The sequence below is a fragment of the Hypanus sabinus genome, chromosome 2 (assembly GCF_030144855.1).
Source record: "Hypanus sabinus isolate sHypSab1 chromosome 2, sHypSab1.hap1, whole genome shotgun sequence".
Classification (NCBI taxonomy): Eukaryota; Metazoa; Chordata; class Chondrichthyes; order Myliobatiformes; family Dasyatidae; genus Hypanus; species Hypanus sabinus.
In genome coordinates, this window is record NC_082707.1 from 87,292,027 (window position 1) to 87,315,875 (window position 23,849).

A 23,849-nucleotide genomic window follows, 5' to 3' on the forward strand; every position below is an offset into this window, starting at 1 on the left:
TAATGAGAAAGTAAACAAATTGCTGGAGGAACTCAACAGATCAGATAACATATGTAAAGGGAAATGGACATTTTGCCATTTCAGGGTGATTAATGAAGTGGCTCAGCCAAAATGTCAACTCTTCATTTTGCTCTATAGATGCTTCACGACCTGCTAAATTGTTCCAGATTCCAACATTTGCAATCTATAGAAAGGAGCTACCAACTTGCAACCATTCATTATACAGAGCCACACTGTGTCAAATCCCACCTTTTTTTCAGGTTGGAGAATGACAAGTGCTACTCAACACAATCTGACAGAATAGTCAAATATCTCAGTTTTCATCACGTGAGAGATTAAATCGGGAACAGCTACATTCATTGTTATTCATAGCAATGTTTGAACTTTGAGCTAAGAGAAGTCCTGATTAAGGACCTAAATTCTTCTATCATTTTCTGTGTGCTGCTTAAGATTTCCAGTATCTGCACAACCTCTTGTGTTTCTGATCAAGAACATCTGTTCTGGAATCACACAACAGCAAAAGAAGCCTTCCGTGTTCCTGGAAAGAGTCTCTGAGATCTCCTGCTGTTTCCCCATAAGCCCTGCAAATATTCCTTATCAAGTATACCTCCAGTTCTATTTTAGAGTGTTACTTCTAAATCTGCTTCCATCATCATTATACTGTTTCAAGCTTGTTGTTTTTGTTTTTTTTATAAATAATGGGCAGGTGTAGCACTTCTGCTGTTTGCAGGGGTAAGAGCCAGGAGGGAGATTAGTGGAGAGGGACAAAAGGGCAAGAGAATTACAAAGGGAGTGATCCCTGCAGATGGTGCCCTGTGAGTGGGCAGCTAAGGATTTGTTTGATGGCAAGGTTCTGTTGTAGAAGTTACAGAGAATGGTGTGTTGAATACAGGGGCTCATAGGGTGGTAAGTGAGGACAAAGCAAATTCTATCCTTGTTATGGTAGCTGGAAGATGAGCTGAGCATGGATGTCTGGGAGATGGCGGAGATGTGGGTGAGGGCAGCATCAATGGTGGAGGAAGGGAAATCTTATTCTTTGATGAAGGAGGACATCTCTGATGTCCTGGAAAGGAAAGCTTCATCCTGGGAACAGATGCGGTGGAGACAAAGGAACTTGAAAAAGGAAATGGCATTTTTACAGGAGACAGGATGGGAAGTCAAGAAAGTCAAGGTAGCTGTGGGAATCAGTGGATTTATAAAATATATCAGTGGATAGTTTGGCTACAGTGAGGAGACAGAGAGATCGAGAAAGGGGAGAGAGGTGTTAGAAATGGACCAGGTGAATTTAAGGGCAGGGTGGAAGTTGGAGGCAAAGTTGATGAAGTTGAGGAGCTCAGCATGGAAGCAGCACCAATATAGTGCAGAAAGATTTGGGGACATTACCAGGGAACACTTGGAACATGGACTGTTCCACGTAGCCAACAAAAGGGCAGGCATAGCTGGGGTCCATGGCTATACTTTGTGTTTGGAGAAAAGGGAAGGAGCCAAAAGAGAAATTGTTGAGGGCAGACAGAAGAGAATGGTGGTGGTGGCGGAGGGGAACTGCTCGGGTCTGTTGTCAGGGAAGAAGTAGAATGCTTAAAGGGGGAATAGAATTATATAGGGACATCTGTGGTGAAAATGAGATGATCAGGGCCTGGGAACTGAAAGTTGTTGAGGAGATGAAGAGCATGAGAAGTGTCACAAATATAGGTGGGAAGGGACTGAACCAAGGGGGAAAGAATAGTATCAGGGTATGTGGACATGGGTTGTACCAGTTAATCTACTTTGTACCAGTAATGATTTCTGGGTTAATTAACATCCACCATGGCCAAGAAACTCTGTTGATGGTGTTTGTCTGCTGATAGTAACACAGATAATGACGTCATGATGTGCCCAGCAGATATTGCTGCAGATACTGGCTTAAACCAGCACATTAAGGTGCAACCTGGAACTAGCCCCAAAAGTACAAGGAGAAAAATTCACAGCAAAGACAACATGAATTAAATTTCCTGATGTTCTATGGCATAACAAGGAACTCTGCCATATTTAGCTTTCATATATATTGTTATAGGTAGGAATATTATTATGCATTTGATGCAATCAAGCTCTTAACTCTGTACTTTACAGTGGCATCTGGTACTTGCAATACCTGATTCAATCAGGGCATTACATTATGTAGGAGGTTGGCCACGAGCACCTGGATTTAGTGTCTGGCACCTTCCTTACATTATCCCTCACCTCCTCGACTACCTTTTCTGCATCTGGTGAGATCTGATTACCTTCTCGGGGTCAGTGTGGCAAAGACGGATTTCTGCAAGCCCCTGATGTCAAACTGCAGTGGTCTTTTTTAGCAAATTAATTGGTGTGCAACATGTCATAGTGCTACTTTTAAAATATTTTTGTCTCATTGTGTAAATTTTCTCAAGAAATCTGAAGAGGATGAACAATCTCCAGCCAAAATACCTTTTGCTCAGTAAAAAATTATGTAGTATATCTCAAAATTTCCTTCAAACCAAATCTATGCTTAGTCCCTTCCATTGTAATGAGAACAAGGGCAGTATTTCCATTTTCCTAAACCAACTGAAATTTTGCCAACAGCAAACTTTAGTGAATCTTTGCATTGTCAAGGACTTAGTATCCTTCTTAGACATGGGCATAATATTTTAGCTAAGCCAAACCAATGGTGTTAACATTCTCTAACTTCTGTACAAACTATTGGCCTACTCTTAAATTAGTTATAAAGGTATAAAGTTATTAAGCTTGCCAGTTAATTTCTCGCATACATTTCATGTGTAGCAAGAAGCCTGATAAAATCATGCTGCCCAATACTTTACTTCCTGTAAGCACTCAGAGTTACCTGTAGTGTCAGAGACTGCACACATTGACTGATCCTCTCATTTCCAGGGTGATTAGTGCAACTTAAAGATGGCCTGAAGCTAAAGGGGACATTATTGAGACTGGAAGAAATGGGATTGTCATTTGAAAACAGATTCTGATCTAAATAACACTTAGAGCGACGGAGGATGAGAGGTGTACAAGATAATGAGAGGCTTTGATCATGTGGATAGTCAGAGGCTTTTTCCCAGGGCTGAAATGACTAACATGAAAGGGCATAGTTTTAAGGTGCTTGACAGCAAGTACAGAGGAGATGTCAGGGGTAAGTTTTTTACCCAGAGACTGGTGAGTGCGTGGAATGGGCTGCCAGCGGTGGTCATGGTGGCGAAAATGATAGGGTCTTTTAAAAGACTACTGGATAGGTACATGGAACTTAGAAAAATAGAGGGCTATGGGTAAGCCTAGGTAGTTCTAAGGTAAGGACATGTTTGGCACAGCTTTGTAGGCTTTCTATGTTTCTAACAGACACAAAATGCTGATGTTTCTAGCATACATAAAATGCTGGAGGAATCTAACTACTGGAGAATTCTGATCTAAGTTCGTTGAGCAACAACTAAAGAGGAAAAGGTGAATAAAAGGAGAATGTTTTATTTCATTTATTCATTTTTTGGAATCTGGGTCTCACTGCCAAAACTTACTGCCCATCCCTCAATGCTCTTCAGAAGCTGGTGAACCTTTGCATAGGAAAAAGAGGTTTTGCAGATGTTGGTGGAGGTCAATATTAGGTACCTTGGTCTAAGAATGCAAGTACAACAGAAAGTTTAACTATCCAGGTGTGTATGGTCTTTAAAATGGCACGATGTAGTACTATCACAAGTGACCAGTGATATTTAAAGGCTAACCTATCATCTAAACTGAAAGAATACTATGTATTCAAGAAGAATGGCTATACTATGAGTCTCACTATTTCCTGCACAATATCTAGCACTAGTATTGACTACCAATGAATAATCTGCCCTAAAATTCAAATAATTTATCTCACTTTCACACAGGATAGAATACCTCAAACTGACAGCCTTACAGCTATTCAGCCATGACAGTCACATCACTCAATCTTATTACCTACTATCACGTTTACATTTTTCTGTGAAGATAAAAATGGAGTATAGTGATGGAGCAGCAATGAAGTTAACGGGGACAAGTGTGTCTGTATGTTTGAACCACAGTGGAGGACAACAGCTACTGGCCATCCTGGGATGGGGGCATTAATGGGGCCAAAACAAACAATGATGAGGGCATCTGTTTGACTGACTCTTCTTTTACATCACCAGCAAAACTATAGATGGTGTAAATACAAATGGATCAATTTCTTCTCCCTTCTGATCACACCGCAGTCCTGGTGCCTTAAACAGTTTAGGTACTCAATAGCTAGAAGCTTCCCACTTGCAGGAGGAAGAGAATGGTAAAGACGTTGAGGCACCATCACTGAATCCTGAAACTGTATACTTTATAGGGCAGGTCCATTTTTACTTATTTTCCCTCCAAAGAGTCATCGAGCATTACAGCACAGGAACAGGCCCTTTGGCCCATCCAGTCCATGATTTATTTTACTCTGCCTAGTCCTTGCAATCTGCACATGGACCCTAGCCATGAATTCCCTTCCCATCCATGTGCTTATCCAAACTTCCCTTAAGTTTCGAAATCAAACTCATTCCACATTCTCTTCATCAATCTGAGTGAAGAATTTGTCCTCATATTAAACATTTCAACTTTCACCCTTAACCCATGACTTCCAGTTCTAGTCTCACTCAATCCTGAGTGAAAGAAGCCTGCAGGTCCTTGAGTCCTGACAAAAATCCTTGTAAATTTTCTCTGAACGCTTTCAATATTAATGATACCTTTTCTGCAGCTAGATGATCAGAACTGCACACAATACTCGAAATTAGGCCTCGCCAAGGTCTTACACAACTTCAACACAACATCCCAACTTTTGTACTCAATACCTGTTATGAAGGCCAATGAACCTGTGATGCCACTTTCAATGAACTAAGAACCTGTATTCCAAGATCTCTCTGCCCTGCTGTGCTTTTCAGTGCTGGACTGTTCATTGCATAAGTCCTACCCCATTTTGTCCTCCCTAAGTACAACACCTCACACTTGCCTGCATTAAATTCATCTTAAACCTATGGCCTTATTTTTGACTCTCCTTTCTGGGGAAAAATACTGTGTGCATTCACCTTATCGATGACCCTAGTAGTTTTATACAACTCTATAAGGTCACACCTCAGTCTCCTATACATTAAGTGCTAAGACAGTGGAAACCAGGTTTCTTGAATGAAAAAGTTACATGTTCACACACAGTAATTTTAGTCCTACCTCATTCCATAAATCTTTAATGACACAACAGGCCATTCCTTTCAACAAATGAGGCTGTCTCAGGACTTACGATATTTAGAAGCAGCCTTATGGCCAGGGCTATTTGTAATTTTACCTTTTTGGAGAATTTTCTACCTATATTATCCCAATGTTATGTTAAGCCTCAGCTTCCCCAGGGGAGCTTCACCAGGCTGAGAATCACTGATCCATGGAATAAATAAAGAGGTGTGTAACTACAAAGGTTAGGAACCAGATTAAGACCATAAGATAAAGGAGCAGAATTAGGTCAATCAGCCCATCAAGTCTGTTCTGCCATTCCATCATGGCTGATTTATTATCCCTGCCAACCCCATTCTCCTGCCTTCTGCCCATAACCATTGACATCCCGACTAACCCATCAGCGACTGCATTAATTATGTTCAAAGATTTGGCTGCCACAGCCATCCATAGCAAAGAATTCCAGAGAATCACCATCCCCTGGATAAAGAAATTTCTTCTCATCTCTGTTCTACTATGACATACTTCTATTTTGAGGCTGTGCTTTCTGGTCCCTGACTCCCACACTATAGGAAACATTGTCACCACGTCCATTCTCTCTAAGCCTTTCAATATTTTATAGGTTTCAATGAGATGCCCCCACCCATTCTTCTTAACTCCAGTGAATACAGGGTCAGAGCTATCAAAGACTTCTGTAAGTTAATTCTTTCTTTCCCAGGATTATTCTCCTTAATCTCCTCTGGACCCTGTTGAATGCCAGCACCTCCTTTCTTAGATAAGGGGTGCAAAATTGTTCACAATACATGAAGTGTGGACTACCCAGTACCTCAGCATTACATCCTAGATTTTATATTCTAGTTCTCTTGAAGTGAATGCTATCATTGCATTTGTCTTTCTTATCATCTTTAAGTTAACTTTTAGGGAATCCTGCACAAGGATTCCCAAGTCCCTTTGCACCTCTTACTTCTGAATTTTCTCCTTTTAGAAAATAGTCTATGCCTTTATTCCTTCCATCAAGTATATGTCCATACACTTCCCTGCATTGTATTCCATCTGCCACTTATTTCCCAATCTATCTAAGTCCTTCTGCAGGCTCCATTCTTCATTGACATATAATGTGAAAAGAAGTGGTCCAAACACCGAACTCCATGGAACACCACTAGTCACCGGCAGCCAACCAGGATAGTACCCTTAATTCCACTCTTTGATTCCTGCCTTTCAGTTAAGCTTCTAGTCATGTTAGTATCTTTCCTCATGTGCAGCACCTTGTCAAAGACCTTCTGCAAATCCAAGTAAACCTCACCCGCTGACTCCTTTGTCTATCAAAGAATTCCAACAGATTTTTCAGGCAAGATTTCACCTTATGGGAACCATGCTGTCTTTGGCCTATTTTATCATGTGCCTCCAAGAACCCTGAAACTTCATCCTTAATAATGAATCTCCAACATCTCACCAACCACCAAAGTCAGTCTAACTGGCCTAACTGGCCTATTCTAGAAGGAACATGTTAAGTTTTTGGGTCACAGGGAGAGAGGCATGAAATGGGCCTCAAAATTCTGTAGCCTCACCCAACATTTTTCTGATTCAGAGTTCTGAAAAACTTCATTCAAGATTCAAGATGATTTAATATGATTTCTTGCACACAAGAGTAAGGGGAACAAATAATTGTTATTCCGGGATCTGATGGAATACAAAAGATAGAGAACACAATGATATAATAATAAAAAACACAATAAATATAGATACATAATATTCCCCACATACATAGATTGATTGTATGTCCATAATGTAGTGCTAGGCTGAAGGAAGGTGACTGACAGGACTGACTGAGGGACTTGGGAGTGCTTGTTCATGAAACACAAAAAGTTGGCTTGTAGGTACAACAGGTTATTAAGAAGGCAAACGGAATGTTGGCCTTCATTGTAGAGGGATTGAATTCAAGTGCAGGGAGGTCATGCTGCAACTGTACAGGGTACTGGTGAGGCTGCACCTGGAGTACTGAGTGCAGTTCTGGTCTCCATATTTGAGGAAGGATATACTGGCTTTGGAGGCAGTGCAGAGGAGGTTCACCAGGTTGATTCCAGAGATGAAGGGGTTAACCTATGAGGAGAGATTGAGTCACCTGGGCCTATACTCTCTGGAATTTAGAAGAATGTGAGGGGATCTTATGGAAACATACAAAATTTTGAAAGGGGTAGATAAGATAGAAGTAGAAAAGTTGTTTCCATTGGTAGTTGAGACTATAACTTGGGGACGTTGCCTCAAGATTCCGAGGAGAAGATTTAGGATGGAGAGAAATGAGGTGAAACTGTTTTTCCCAGAGAATGGTGAATCTGTGGAATTCTCTGCCTAGGGAAGCAGTTGAGGCTTCTTCACTAAATATACTTAAGATACAGTTAGATAGATTTTTACATAGTAAGGGAATTAAGCGCTACGGGGAAAAAGCAGGAGCTGAGTTTACAGACAGATCAGTCATGACCTTATTGAATGTTAGGGCAGGATCAATGGGCCGGATGTACTCCTGCTCCTACTTCTTATGTTCTTATGACAGGAAATAATCAAGTAGTGGTGGGTTACGGGGTGGAGGTGTTGATCAATCCTACTGATTGGGAAAAGTAACTGTTTTTGAGTCTGGTGGTCCAGGCATGGAAGCTACATTGCTTCTCCCCTGAAGGGAGTGGGGCAAACAGTCCATGAACAAGGTATATGGGATCCTTCATGATGTCACTGCCCCTTTCCAGCACCTTTCTGTACAGTAGTGCTAGAAAGTTTGTGAACCCTGTAGAATTTTCTCTATTTCTGCATAAATATGACCTAAAATGTGATCAGATCTTCATGTAAGTCGACAGAAAAACATTATCTTGGATCATTTTTCTCAATAAATAAATGAACAAATATTACATGTATTTGTTGGATAAAAGAATGTAAACTTTTCCTTTCAGTAACTGGTGTGACTGCCCTTGTACAGCAATAACTTCAACTTAATGTTTCCACCAACTTTTGATCAGTCCTGCGCATCGGCTTGGAGGAATTTTAGGCCATTCCTCCTTACAAGACTGCTTCAGCTCTGGGATGCTGGTGGGCTTCCCTACGTGAACTGCTTGCTTCAGGTCCTTCCACAACATTTCAATTGGATTAAGGTCGGGACTTTGACTTGGCCAATCCAAAACACGAATTTGTTTCTTCTTAAACCATTCTGTTGTTGATTTACTCTTGTCTTTTGGATCATTGTTTTGTTGCATTATGTAGCTTCAGGTGATGGACCACTACCCTGACATTCTCCTGTGAAACGACTTGATACAATTTTGAATTCATTGTTCCCTCAGTGATTGCAAATTGTCCAGGCCCTGAGGCAGCCAAGCAGCCCCAAACCATGACACTACTTCCACCATGCTTCACAATTAGGGTGAGGTTTTGGTGTTGGTGTGCAGTGTCCTTTTACCTCCAAATATAATGTGCATTTTGCCAAAAAGTTCAACTTTTGTCTCATCTGCCCACAGAACATTTTCCCAGAAGTGTCGCAGAACATCCAGGCGTCTTTTGCAGACTTCAGACATGCAGCGATGTTTTTGTTTTGGAAAGCAGTAGCATCCTCTGTGGTGTCCCTCCATGAACACCATTCTTGTTCAGTGTTTTTCTTATAGTGGACGCATGAACAGAGACTTGAGATTTCTGCAGGTCTTTTGCTGTTACCGTTGGGTTCCTTTTCTCCTCCTTCAGCTCCTGGTTGACATTTGCAGGATGCCCACTCCTAGGGAGAGTAGCAACAGTACTGAGTTTCCTCCATTTGTAGACAATTTCTCTTACTGTGGACTGATGAACACTCGGGTCTTTAGAAATGTTTTTGTATCCTTTTCCAGCTTCACGTATCTCTACAATCCTTCTTTTAAAGTCCTCCGAAAGTTGTTTTGATTGAGACATCATGCAGATAAAAAGATCTACCTTGAGAAGAGCTGGTTCTGTCAGTAGCCTGACTTTGTGCATCTTTTTTATAGGGTAGAGCACCACTGCAAACCACACCTCCAATCTCATCTCATTGATTGGAACACCTGACTCTAATTAGCTTTTGTAAAAGGCATTACGCCAGAGTTCACATACTTTTTCCAACAAATACATGTAATATTGGATCATTTTTCTCAATAAGTAAATGAAGAAGTATAATGATTTTGAGTAATTTATTTAATTGGGTTCTTTTTATCTAGTTTTAGAACATATGAAGATCTGGTCTCATTTTAGGTCATATTTACGCAGAAATAGAGAAAACTCTACAGGTTCACAAACTTTCTAGCACCACTGTATATATGTTCTTGATGGCAGGTAGGCTGGTGCCAATAAAACATTGACCAGTTTTGACTGCCTGTTCAGCACAGTGCAGTTTCTGTACCAAGCAGTGATGCAGCTTGTTAGGGATGTTTTCCTTTGTGCATCTATAGAATGACATGAGCACAGCTGTGCACAGTCCAGCAATCTTCAGCCTCCCCAGAAAAGAGAAGTGTAGGTGAGCTTTCTTGACTGTGTAGAATGTGTTCTGGGACTGTGAGAGATTGTGTGTGATGTGCACTCCATGGAGCTTGCAACCGCTTGCAGTTTCCACGGCTGTGTCACCTCTGTAAAGAGGGGTGTGTGTGGTGCGAGTTCTCCTGAATTCGATAAGCATCTCTTTTGGCTTGTTGACATTAAGGAACTGGTTATGTGTCTGGCATCAGGCCTTGAGCTTTTCCACCTCCTCTCTGTAGGCTGTCTCATCATTGTTGGTGATGAATCCCACCACTATCGTGTCATCAGTGAACTTGACAATGTGATTGCTCGGGTGTTTGGCTGTGCAATCATGTGTGAGCAGAGTGCACAGCAGTGGGCTCAGCACACAGTCCTGGGGGGGGGCACCCATACTGAGTTTATGGGGAGGGAATAGCAGCTGTGCATCTTGACTGTCTGAGCTCTATTTGTTAGGAAGTCCAACACCCAGTTGCCCAGTGGTGTATTTAGAACAATGAATTTACACCAGTCTGGTGTAAATCCAGAAACAGCATTCTGACATAAAGTAAGTGTACTTGTTTCGAGGTGTGTCAGAGGCAGGTACATGACAGAAAATCTTACATAAAACACCATTTTAAGTTTCCATTAAAGCTTTCTTGAATTATAGAATCAACATTTTTTTAACTTGCTTAAGGTAAATCACTAGAATTAGAATGAGATTAACAATTACAGTGTCTTTTTCTCAGGCTGTCCCTCCAGATCTTCAAGCCTGGATTGGATGGTCCAGATATGACTGATGAAGCCAGTGTAGGAACTGTAGACCTCTCCACAGAAGGACCAGGTGTGCTAGTGGGATAGATGTTTGGGAGATGGCGTATTCCTTCTCCCAATGGGTATCTCTGTGCTCCTGATGCGCATTTATCTATCATCTCAATTTCACCTTTTCTGCTGGGAGTGGTCATGCGTTAGGAATGCATAGTAGGTATGATCATTCTGTGTCATGTAAGTGAGTCATTTGTAGTTCTTCACAGAATATCACAGACATAAGTAGCACTATCATCAGAAGAAACAAGAAATATTTCAGATTTCACTTCCTTAAGTATATACAGTATTTATATCATTGCGTGGAATGGGCTGCCGGCAACGGTGGTGGAGGCAGATACAATAGGGTTTTTTAAGAGACTTCTGGATAGCTACATGGAGCTTAGAAAAATAGAGGGCTATGGGTAAACCTAGGTAATTCTAAGGTAGAACTTATTTGGCAAAGCTTTGTGGGCTAAAGGGCCTGAATTGTGCTGTACGTTTTCTGGGTTTCTATGTTTCTATGTCTTATGAAACAATGTCATACTTTAAGAGGAAGAAATTAGCATTATTTGTCACATGTAAATCAAAACATCAAACCATACAGTGAAATATGTTGATTTGCATCAGTGACCAACACAGTCTGAGGATTATACTGGGCAACCCACAAGTGTTACCATACTTCTGGTGCCAAATAACATTCCCATAACTCACTAACACTAACTGCATGCCCATGGAAAGTGTGAGGCAACGGAAGCACCCAGAAGTAACCCACAGGGTCATGGGAAGAACATACAAGCTCCTTATAGACAGTGGTGCAAATCCAACCCTTATCGGTGTTCGCTGGCACTGTAAACAATTGAGATAACTGCTGTGCTATTGTTCCACATCTCAATCCTCTGACTGGGTGTGGGGTAAGTGTGCTGGTCTGTAGTCAGCTCCCCTCACGCTGCTATTTTAGGTTACCAAAGGTGAGTGGTTATTACTGACTCTGACGCTTGGTAAAACCTTGGCGTGATCCAAACATTTCCTCTTGATTTGTTAAAGATAATGAAATAGTCACATGAGCACCTGCAAGCTGTGTGATGAGCCTCTGATCCCAAAATAGTCCATAGGGAGGATCTTATGGACATCATTGTCATCAATCTTTAGTTGAGGAGGGAGTTAAAGTGTTTCTGGATTCACGCTTTTGCAGATTAAGGATTATCACTCCCCATACAGCAGGTATGGCTTTGCCTTGGGTGGCACTATACCAGCAGTCCTACATTTGGCCTGAAGAGCTCATGCTTTCCCTGCTAACAGAATGTTTTTACTTATTTTGTTTTATCAGCACACAGAGAGCATCAAAGAAGAAGGCACAATAGGCCTCAAGAAAATATTCGAATTCTCATCTGCATCGAATCTCTATGTCAGTACAATGTGTAAGTGTCATACTCCACTGTTCCCATGGGACCATCAAATACAAACCAGCAGCTGAACAACAATCAAATTCAAGTATATCTAGATCAAGGTGTTAGATATGGAATAGGAATCCATCACTCAGAATCACTGGCACAGATGTAAATGTGCAAAATTAAAGAAGTACAATGGTTCATATGCTTTCACAAGGCTAGTCTGTTTTTCCGTAAGATCTCTATCGATCATCAGAACTCCATTTTCCAATGCCATCCCTATGAACCTTAATGTCCTGATATCAGTCTTGGATATGCTCAACAATCAAGCCCTTCAGGACAGAGAATTCTAAAACAGTGAACTCCTTTCAAGTGAAGAGACTTCTCTTCATCTCAGTTCTCAGTGCTTAACTATCTACACTAGCACCCTCCAGCCAGGGAAAACTATCTTTCCAAAGATATTTCATCAGAGCCTTTTAAGATGAAATGTACCCAGGGAATTAAAAATAAAGAGCCTGTTTCAAAAGGGAAGAAATGGGATTGAAGAATGGCCTGACTTGGGTTGGTTCCTCAAAACTAGAGGAACCTAAGCAAACAATTTAATTGATTTTTACTATACATACGCATCAGGTCAGGTAGTATCTATGGAGAAAGAAACAAAAGGAATGATTCTTTTTGATAACCTTACACTTCATAATTCTAACAATTGTGGAAATGTCTGTGAAACTAACAGTATTCTGTCTACACAACACAAACCATCCATCCAACAGTAAATGAACACTGATAGTTGACTATCGCATTGTCATTTGCTCTAGCCAAGAACTCACCAGAACTTCAGTGTAGTCTCCTCCAACTTACAGACACGATTTGGCTAATTGTTAAAATGGAAAGTTATGGGTTTGAAAGCTAAATTTCTTACTCTCCCCACAGGTGCTGCCTGAGCTGCTGGATATTTGCAGCATTTTCTGCATTTTTTAAATCAAATTTCCACTGTTTTGCTTTTTACTGTTAATGTTTACTATTGCAGGTTATTTTGAAATTGAGTTAATTCCTTACACCAGTTCTCACACCTGAAAAGCATTATAATTATAAGTATGAACCTGGTTTTGGAAAGCATCTTTATGTACATTTGTGATCCTCCAGTCAATTGTAAAGCCCAATCAATTTTCTGTTCTATAATCTGAATGCTTATAAAATGGACATTTCATCGTAGTTTAGCTTGTGTTCCCTAGACATTAATTTCACTGTAAGGTGCCATACAGTGGAACATGCTGGCACAGTCATGCTACTGTCTCTTGGATATCCTGTTGTACATTTCATAGATTAGTAAATCTTAAATATGCTCATAAAATCTAGGGGCAGGCACAGAATAAACCTAAAGTAAAAGAACCTATTTGGATTAAAATAGCTATTCCAGAAACAATGACTTTGCAAACATAACTTATTATTGTGGCTATAATGCCACTCAATTGCCACCAGTGTAACACTGTGCTACAATTATGTATTACTGTAATACAACAATATAATACTGCACATTCAGTCCCTCAGACATGTTCTGCAATTCAATTAGATAATGACTAACTTTACACCAACACATTCAGTACCCGTCATTGCCACATGTCATTTGAAAGACTCACCGACTAAAAATCTGAGCTTTGGGGGTTAATTTTTCATATTTTTATTTCTATGAGGGAAAATGCTAACTGACAGCTTCCCTGAAAAGTTCTACTTATATGTTCCATTGCTCTGGTCTCTGCCAGCAGAGGAAAAGCCTCTTCTATCTTCCTAATTAGTCAAGAAAACAGAATCCTGCTGTTCAACTCCTTTATCCTCAATATCATACTGAGAAACCTGTACTCTATCCCCTTTTAGATATCTTTTCATTGGTATGATGCAAAATGCTGAACACGGTACTTTAATGATCGTCTGAGCCCCTAAGACTTTTCTCACCCACAATTTTAGCTTTATATCTTTTAGGAAATATCTTGATTAACTTTAGAGCAAAAGTAAACGATTTCATACTTGGCCAGAATGATGTCCATCGGCCATAAATTTGTTTGCTCGATTTACCAAACTCCATTTACAATTTCCTACTCCCATTGTTGTGTTGTGTAATTTAGTGTTATCAGAAAATCCAGATGTGTGCTTCTCCATTCCTTCAAAGAAAATAGTGAAAAGCTGATCCATGCAATCGCTGTGCACAATGTTTTCACAAATAAAGTACATTTCTCCATCTTCTATCTGTTAGTCAAACTTTGATCCATATCAATTTGTTATCTATGATTGTCAACATTAATATTTTTATTAACAATCTTCTTTTGTTGAACAATATCGAATTCCTTATGAAAGTCCATATCATAGACATTTCCTGATTTACTGCAATGATGATACGGTTAATGAGTATAAGAAAGACAGAGAACAAAAACTGAATCTTCATCCACCTGACCACTTTTACACTAAGCCTACACTAAGAAGGTGGAGGGATACGGACATTCTGTAGATAAGAAAGGCAAGTGTTTGGGTGTTATTGATTTGTTTTCAGCTGGTTTGGCAACACATTGTGGGCTGAATGGCCTCGTCCTGTGCTGTACTCTTCTATGTTATGTGCTCTATCTTCTAATTCTACCTTATTCTCCCTAGATCCATCAACTCCCTCCAAATTTCCCCCTTACTTACACACCTGAGAGTAATGTACAGTGCCCAATTAATTCACAAACTCATACTTTATTTTGGATCTCCTTAAAAAACAAATGGATAGATAATATATTGAAATATTTGCTTGATATCCAACACTTAGTGTACTTCAATAAAATTTTAATACTTACCTGGTCAGAAGCTATCTGTAAGAAAATTAATTAACCTTTCATATCAGACGCCCTTCATCAGAGAACTTCCTTGGATTCTGATGTCGGGTCATTGATCTGAAACGTTAATTCTGATCTCCTTTCCACAGATGCTGACTTGCTGAGAAATTCAAGCATTTTCTTGTTTTATTTAGGGTGCTCTCTGATTTTCAGCATTCATAGAATTTTGGTTTTCATTCCTAGTGTATCACCCCTGGGATACTGACTTGTTTACTCCACACCTACTTGAGCTAGGAGCACTCTGAGTGACAATAAAGAGAGATTTTCCCTTGGTAACCAGGAGAAATAAATGTGGTGTCATATAGTGTTAGCAATAAGTTGACTATGCTTTTTCTAAGAAACTAGAATGGAAAGAGTGTTAACTCACATCACTGAACTCTCTCATCTAACTGAACTCAGAGAAATAGTCATTATTTGTAGTTAATAGTTCCGGGGCAGATTCACAGAACCTAGGAAGGAAGAACAGCTCACAATCCCCATATTCATGCTTAAATGATCTGGAAGATCTCTTTACAGGACCTGCGGTTCCTGTGGGCAGATAATAATCTTTACATCTTCCCCTCATCCCTTCTGCCGTCTGCAACAAAAAATCAACAAAGTTCAGTCCTGTCTGAGAGCTAAAACAGAGCCTCTTTCACCAGCGATGATTTGCCCTGCAATCTTTTGGTGCTCTTATCCCTGATGTAATTCTGTTCTCCTGTCTGGACATGCAACAAATAGATGGAAAAGAATGAATATGAAACAAATGCTTGCATTTGTTAAGCCGAAGACATGTCTTTGCATGAGCTTTGCTCGGCACAGCCATTGATTTCCAGGTTAGATGGGGATTCATTCCTTTATTTTACATTATAGTCGTATAGCTTCACAACTGAGATAAGAGCACACTATTGAGAGTATAAGTCCATAGTTCATCCAGCACAAAAGCAGTAGCAACAGCTTGCATTTAATTGGGTTTAACATTCTAAGGTATCATGGAATTATACAGCACAGAAACAGGAACTTCAGTCCATCTCATTCGTGGCAAACTAGGTACCTAGCTGGGCTAGTGTCAGTTCCCTGTATTTGGCCAATATCACTCTAAGCATTTCTGTGTACCTGTCTAAACATCTTTTAAATGGTGTACGTATTTGTATTGCCTCTTCTAGCAGCTTATTCTGTATATCTACCACCCTCTGTGTGGGAAAACTTCCCCCCACTGGTCTCCTTTAAATCTTTAACCCCCACCTTAGGCATATGCCTACTAGCTTTAAAATTCCCTATGCTAGAACATTCAACTTACCCATGCCCCTGATAATTTCATATATCTCTGTAGGACATTCCCTTAACATTCCTTGCTCTGAGGATAAAAGCTTCAGTCTGTCATTGTAACTGTAACCCTTTGGGCCTGGCCACGTCTCTGTGAATCTGCAAACTTCCAGCTTAATGTCACCCCTCTTACAGCTTTATACTCAGTTCATGAATTCACTTTGCACAACTCCTTAAAAACAAGTTTGATATCATCAATATTTTAAGCCATTGCTACATTCAAGCCTATTTTCATACTTGATACTGCACCCCAAATGTATTGTCTCTTGGTGTTCTGAAACTGGGGAGGGTTCAAAGGAGGTTCGTGAAAAGTGATTCCAGGATTGAATGGCTTGTCATATGAAGAGCGTCTGATGGCTCTGGGCTTGTATTCACTGGAATTCAGAAGAATAAGGGGTGACCCCATTGAAACTTGTCAAATGGTGAAAGGCCTTAATAGAATGTATTTGGAGAGGATTATTCCTATAGTGGGAGGGAAAAAAAAACAGAGGACACGACTTCAAAATAGAGGGTCTTCCCTTTAGAATGGTAATAAGGAGGAATTTCTTTAGCCAGAGAGTGGCGAAACTGTGGAATTCTTTGCCACTGGCAGCTGTGGAGGCCAAGCCTTTATGTGTATTTAAGGCAGAGGTTGTTAGATTCTTGATTGTTCAGGGTACGAGGAGATATAGGGAGAAGGCAGGAGATTGGGATTGAAAGGAAAATTGGATCAGCTATGATGCAGTAGTGGATCAGACTCGACAGGCCAGATGGCCTAATTCTGCTCCTATATTTTATAGTCTTATAGTCTCTTATCAGTCTAACATACTAAAACGTGGCAGTGATTGAAGAGCATGCATTTATGCCTAGAAACTGCTCAGAAACCAGGACATGTTAGTATTAAGGAGGAGGAGGATCTGGGTGACTTAAAAACATTAAAGGAGTTAAATCTCCAAGGTCTGATTGGATCTATCCGAGGATTTTGAAGAAAAAAATGGGAGCCGCAAGAAAGTGGCTAAAGACTGGAGAATGGCTGATACTGTTACTTTGTTTAAGAAAGGCAACAGGTTCAAACCAGGAAATTATCAGCGGAGTGCTTTAAAGCTTCTGTAATTTGGGAAATTATAGTAGCAGATTTTTAGAGACAGGATTTACTTGCATTTGGAAAAGCACTGACTTATGTCATTGGTGAAACCCAGTACAGATTGGAGTAGGGCAATTTGTTAGGAACCTTTTCTCCTGGTGACTAGCTAATTCAAATCGCCTTCCCATTCCCATTCTGACCTCTTCTACTCCCATGATGAGGCCAAACTCAGTCTGGAGAAGCAACACCTCACATTCTGTCAGGATGGCCTCCAACTTGATGGCATGAGTGTTGATTTCTCCAATTTCTTCCCCATCCCTCCTTCTTTCTTTTTCCATTCCCCATTATGATTAACATCTCATCCCTTCTCTTCCGTTTGTCTGCTTATCATCTCCCTCTAGTTCCCCTTATCCTTCCCTTTCTTCCAAGGCCCACTGCACTCTCCAGCCTCTTCCACCTATCCCCTCCCAGCTTTGTACTTCATCCCACACCCACATTTCCCCATCGCCTATCACCTGCCAACTTGTACTCTTTCCCCTTCCCCCTCCTTATTTTGGCTTCTGCACCCCTCCTTTAAATTCCTAATGAAATTTCTCGGCCCAAATCATTGACTGTTTATTCCCCTCCATAAATGCTGACTGACAAATTTCAGAGTTGTATTGTACATGCATATCTTGACAATAATATTAACCTTGACTTGCTCATTTATTCCATTTTGTGTGCGCTGCCCAAGAAATAAGTGTGGCTTTCTGTGGGTCTCACAGATTTATACTGTCCTTTCTCACAAATTTGATTACGTTTTTTGAGTAAGTGATAAAGATGATTGATGAGGGTAGAGCAGTGGATGTTCTTCTATCAATGTGATCATTACAGCATTTGACAATGTCCCTCATAGTAGGATAGTCCAGAAGGTTAAGTCACATGGGACCCAAGATGAATTGGTAAAGTATATCCAAAGTAGGATTGGTTATAGTGCTAGAGGAAATGTTTTCTGACTAGAGAGTTGTGACTAGTGGTGTTGTCCGAGGATCAGTGCAGGCCTATGTTGTTTGTAATCTATGGCAATGATCTGGGCAAAAATGTAGATAATCTAATTAGTAAATCTGTAGATGGGGTGAAAATGGGTGGAATTGTGGTTAGTGAGGAAGATCCCTGAAGGCTACAGCAAAATATAGAGTTTGAAATTTGCATTGAGAAATGGAAGATGGAGTTTAATTTGGACATGTATGAGCTGATCCATTTCTAGAAGAGATGTAAGAGAAAATTATAGTTATGACAGGCCTTTTAGGAACACTAATGTACTGAGTAATCTTGGCGTGCAAGTCCAGAGTGCTTTACCAAATTCAGATGACATCTAGCTCCAAACTACATTAGAAGACATTAGGTGAGGTGTTTAAGTACTTGGCTTGGGAGCAGATTATAAGGACAGTTTCAAAGGAGGAAGTTTGAGAAGGGCATAATATTTGTACAATAGTGCTCCATTACAACCATGTAAGCTTAGTATTTTCATTCAACACTGGCACACAGACAAAATGCCAAACTGTAACTATTTTCTGTTACAATCATACCAGGGCTACCATGGTAATACTTAAAACTATACAATATTAATGTCAGGAGTGTACAATGGTGCAGCATTATAACAGTAAAGTAATAATGTATATATTGTCCCATCATAAAAAATGTTTAAACACCATATACTATTATATTAAACAATCTCACTACAATGAAATTACAAATAATATAAATAATATTTAATACTGATTAATGCTATTTAATATTAATCACTGACAATAAAACCACAAAATTGCCATAAATCGTTATTTTGTGTACTTCATCAGATAGGATAAATGAAAGGTGTATCTATATGATTGCATTTCAAAGTCAGCAGACATAGCACGCACTAGACAAGTGTAGATGTGTGCAAATACATCCCTAATTTGCACATAAGGGATATTGAGTCCATGGGGCAATAAAACTGAATCTGTTAAAAGGGTACCGTAAGGTCCACAAAATATGGAGTGGAATCCGATCAATAGTCAATAAAAAAAATTAAGAGAAAGTAAAGGATAATGTGCTTGGAGGGCTTTGGTGAAAGTGTTAGCACTGATACAGATGCAGAGGGGACTAATCTCCCTCTGTACTGAGAATATGTTAGAACAAGATATCGACATCACCACATCAACCCTTGCACCAATGCTGAGAGATTTTTTTCAACTCAAATTCAACTCCAGTGTTCAGTTTTGGAACAATGACATATAATTTTTCAAAGCCACTTGCCAGTCTATACCTTGTTTTGATTAATACAGCAGATCAAACTGGAGATGATCTGCGCAGAATGAGGAACAGAGCTGGCTGTTCACTGACATATACTCTTCCTAAATCACTACAAATAGAGTGAGTCTCTCTGTCTGTCTTACAGGTCTCTGGAAACTGTCAATGGCCTGGGTAGCAGCAGTCATATATTTACAATGTTTGTCAGTGGCACCCTCTATCTGCAGGTAAGAGACTGAATCTAGAACTCACCTTGGGTTGTGAAATCTGCTTCTTATGACCTGTACTAATCAAACAACAAGCTGTGGATCTCTAAATTAAATACAGTCAGCACACCGTATCAGATGATTACCTCAGTACTACATTAATTAACTATTCATTCCTATTAGGTATTAAAAACAGACAGGTGCATGGATGTGAAAGGGTTGGGGGAAATGGGCCAAACACAATGGTACGAGCTTAAATGGACATCTTGGTGCATGGATGAGATGGGTGGAAGGGAATGTTTCCATGCTGTATTGCTCTGGGGTTCTGAGATACATAGTCCATGTGCAGTATATGTCAATATCCGCTCTGTGCCTGTACACAGAAGTAAAATTGAAAAACTGATCCTGTTTCTTCATCTTACTGTGCATGTACAGTATATATAAGATAAACTGAACAATGGATTAGCATAGATACTGAAAAAAATGTGGGTCAAAGTGAATACCTCATTCCACTCTGATATAAGGGTTAGCTTCAGCAGCTTCAAAGTTTAAAAGTTCAAATCAAAGTTTAAAGCAAGTTTATTATCGAAGTCCATATATGTCACCATATACAACCCTGAGGTTCATTTTCTTGTGTGCATAATCAATAAATCTACAGAATAATAACCATAACAGAATCAATGAAAGATTGCCGAACTAGGGCATTCAACCGAAGTGCAGAAGACAACAAACTGGGTAAATACAAAAAGAAGAAATAATAATAATAACTAAGCAATAGAAATTGAGAACATGAGATGTAGAGTGCTTGAAAGTGAATCCATCGGTTGTGGAAATATTTCAATGATGGGTCAAGTGAATTGAGTGAAGTTACTCCCTTTGGTTCAAGAGCCTGATGATTGAGGGGTAGTAACTGTTCCTGAATCTGGTGATGCCAGCCCTGAGTCTCCTGTACCTTCTTCCTGATGGCAGCGGTGAGAAGAGAGCATGTCCTGAGTGGTGGGGGTCCCTGATGATGGATGCTGCTTTCCTGAGGTAACACTTCATGTCGATGTGCTCAATGGTTGGGAGGACTTCACCTGTGATAGACTGGGCCATATCCACTACTTTTTGTAGGATTTTACGTTCAAGGGCATTGATGCTTCAATACCAGGCTGTGATGCAGCCAGTCAATACACTGTCTACCACACATCTACAGAAGTTTGTCAAAGTTTTAGATGTCATGCTGAATCTCCAGAAACTCCTGAGGAAGTCGAGGTGCTGCCATGCTTCCTTCATAATTACACTGACATACTCAGCCCAGGACAGGTCCTCCAAAATAATAACACCTAGGAATTTAAAGTGCTAACCCCCTTCACCGCTGATCCTCTGGTGAGGACTGGCTGGTGGACCTCTTGTTTCCTTCTCCTGCAGTCTATAATCAGTTCCTTGTTCTTGCTTGACTTTAATTAAAGAGGTTGTTGTTGCACCAGTCAGCCAGGTTTTCAATCTCCCTCTTACATCCTGACTCGTTATCACCTTTAATTCGGCCTCCAACAGTGGTGTCATCAGCAAACTTGAATGTGGCAATGGAGCTGTGCTTAGCCACACAATCATAGGTAGAGCAGGGAGATAAGCACACAGTCCAGTGGTGCACCTGCACTGATGGAGATCGTGGAGGGGATGTTTTTGCCAATTCAAATTGGCAAGAGAGGAAATCGAGAATCCAGTTGCAGAAGGAGGTATTGAGGCCAAGGTCTTGGAGCTTATTGATTAGTTTTGATGGGAGAATAGTATTGAATGCTGAGATATAGTCGATAAAGAGCATCCTGATGAATGCATCTTTGCTGTCCAGATGTTCTAGGGTTGAGTGAAGAGCCAATGAGATGGTATCTGCTGTGGACCTGTTGCTCTGGTAGGCAAATTGGAGCAGATCTAAATCACTTCTCAGGTGGGTGTTGATATACTTCATCACCCACCTCTCAAAAACACTTTATCACTGTGGATGTAAGTGCTGCTGGGTGATTGTCATTGAGGCAGGCTTTCACGTTCTTCTTGGGCATCAATATAATTGAAGCCTGCTTGAAGTAGTGGGTGTCATGAACTGCTGAAGCAAAAGGTTAAAGATCTCAGTGAACACACCAGCCAGTTGATCAGCACAGGTCTTAAGGACTCAGCCAGGAATCCCATCTGGGCAGCGTGCTTTTTGTGGCTGCTTGCACATCAGCTTCAGACTCTGAAATCATAGAATCATCAAGGGATGTGGGAATTTGTGATGGTTCCTCGATGTTTTGACGGTCAATGTGAGCATTAAGGTCATCTGAAACGAAGCCTACTCTCTCTTGTGTTGCTTGATTTGACTTAATAAGAGGCGCCACAACAGTTGTTGATTCAAGTTTTGTCTGAAATTGCTGCTTCACCCGTGAGATGGCTTTCCAGAGATCCAGAGTCCTTTTCCAACTTTCTTGGTCACCAGACTTGAATGCCTCTGATCTGGCCCTCAGCAGGCATTGGATATCATGGTTCATCTGGGCTTCTGACTGGGGAAGACTTGGAATGATTTTGTGGGTCACATTCATCTACAGCTGTTTTAATAAAATCTATTACAGCTATGGTGTATTCACTCAGATCCACAGATGAGTCCTTGAACACAGCCAGTCCTTTGACTTGAAGCAATCCCATACCAGCTCCTCTGCATCTTGTGACCATCTCTTGTAATCCCAATCTCTGGAGCTTTGCTCTTTAGCCTCTGCCTGAATGCAGGTAGGAGAAGGACAGTCAGGTGATCAGATTTCCCGAAATGCGCTCTGAGCATGGAATGGTAGGCATTCCTTATCTTAGAATAACAGTGGTCCAGTGTGTTGGGACCTCTATTGCTACAGATTATATGCTGGTTGTAATTGGGCAGGGTTTTCTTCAAGAAAGCCAGGTTGAACTCTCCAATTATAATTTGAGATGCATCAGGATGGACTGTTTCGTGTTTGGAGACAGCATCATGTGGTATCACAAGTGCTTGATTATAGTCAGCCACTGGTGGTATGTAAAATGAGGTCAGGATCACAGATGAGAACTATCTAGGTAAGTAGAACAGATGGCATTTGACCATTAGGTGTCTGAAGTCAGTGGAACTGCCACATCGGAGCACCACCAGGAGTTCATCATGAAAAGCACACCTCCTCCTTCCCCTTTTCCAAATCAGCAGTTTAGTCCATCCTGTAAATTGAGAAGCCTTTGGGTTTGATCACTATACCTGGCACACCCGGAGAAAAGCTTGTCTCAGTCGGACAGAGAATGCTAAAAGATATAGAGATATAGTTCCTAATTCAGGCTGTTTTCTAATTTGGGTCGTTGCTGCACACAGTCTTTCATAAATAGAACAATGAAGCGTTCACAAAAGAATTCCAAATAAAAGTTAGAAAACTGAAGAATTTATCTTCCCTTAGTATGGATACTGATCTTCAATAGTCTTAATCTTATTTTCTCCCAGCTCACCTCTCTTCTCAATATTTTTTATCTCTACCATTTATCTCAGCCTCATGATCTCCAGATCTCCACTACCTCTGATCTCTATCTTTTCCTCTGATCTTTTTCTCTTTTTGATCACTATCAATGCACAATTTCTGCCCCTTCAGTCCAGTCTTTCTCCAGCTTTCACTGTATTGATCTCCCCTTTCCTTGTGCTTCACTCTCAGATTATTTCTTTTGATCTCCATCATTCTACAATTTCCTCCCTTCCAATTTTCCATCCTCCACAAAGACGATAAGATCTGCAGATGCTGGAAATCCAAAGTAATGCACACAAAAAGCTGGTGAAACTCAGCAGGCCAGGCAGTATCTATGGAAAAGAATAAACAGTTGACACTTTGGGCAAAGACAATTCTTCAGGACTGGAAAGGAATGGTGAGAAGTCAGAGTAAGAAGGAGGAGGGAGGGCAGGCAGAAGTACAAAGACGGCAGGTGATAGTTGAAACTGGGAGATAAGGGGATGAAGTAAAGAGCTGGGAAGTTGATTGGTGAAAAAGATAAAGGGCTCGAAAAGGGGGAAGCTGATAAGAGAGGACAGAGGAACATGGAAGAAAGAAAAGGGGAAGGAGCACGAGGAAGGTGATGAGCAGGTAAGGAGATCAGGTGAGCGAAGGAAACAGGAATGGGGAATGCTGAAGGAGAGGGACGGGCAATTATCGGAAGTTCAAGAAATTGATGTTAATGTCATCAGGTTGGAGGCTACCCAGACAGAATATAAGAGTTGCTTCAGGTTGGAGGCTGTCTGGCCTGCAGAGCTCCTCCAGTGATTTGTGTGTGTTCC

General features: G+C 40.6%; 1 protein-coding gene across 1 annotated transcript in view; it reads left to right on the forward strand.

The window, feature by feature from the left end:
• Nucleotides 1-23,849, forward strand: part of LOC132405179 (erythroferrone-like) — a 95,107-nt gene that overhangs the window by 57,526 nt on the left and 13,732 nt on the right. The window contains exons 6-7 of the mRNA XM_059989879.1: nucleotides 11,798-11,888; nucleotides 19,510-19,588. Of these exons, the coding sequence (XP_059845862.1) occupies nucleotides 11,798-11,888; nucleotides 19,510-19,588 (170 nt within the window). The remainder of the gene's footprint in view (nucleotides 1-11,797; nucleotides 11,889-19,509; nucleotides 19,589-23,849) is intronic.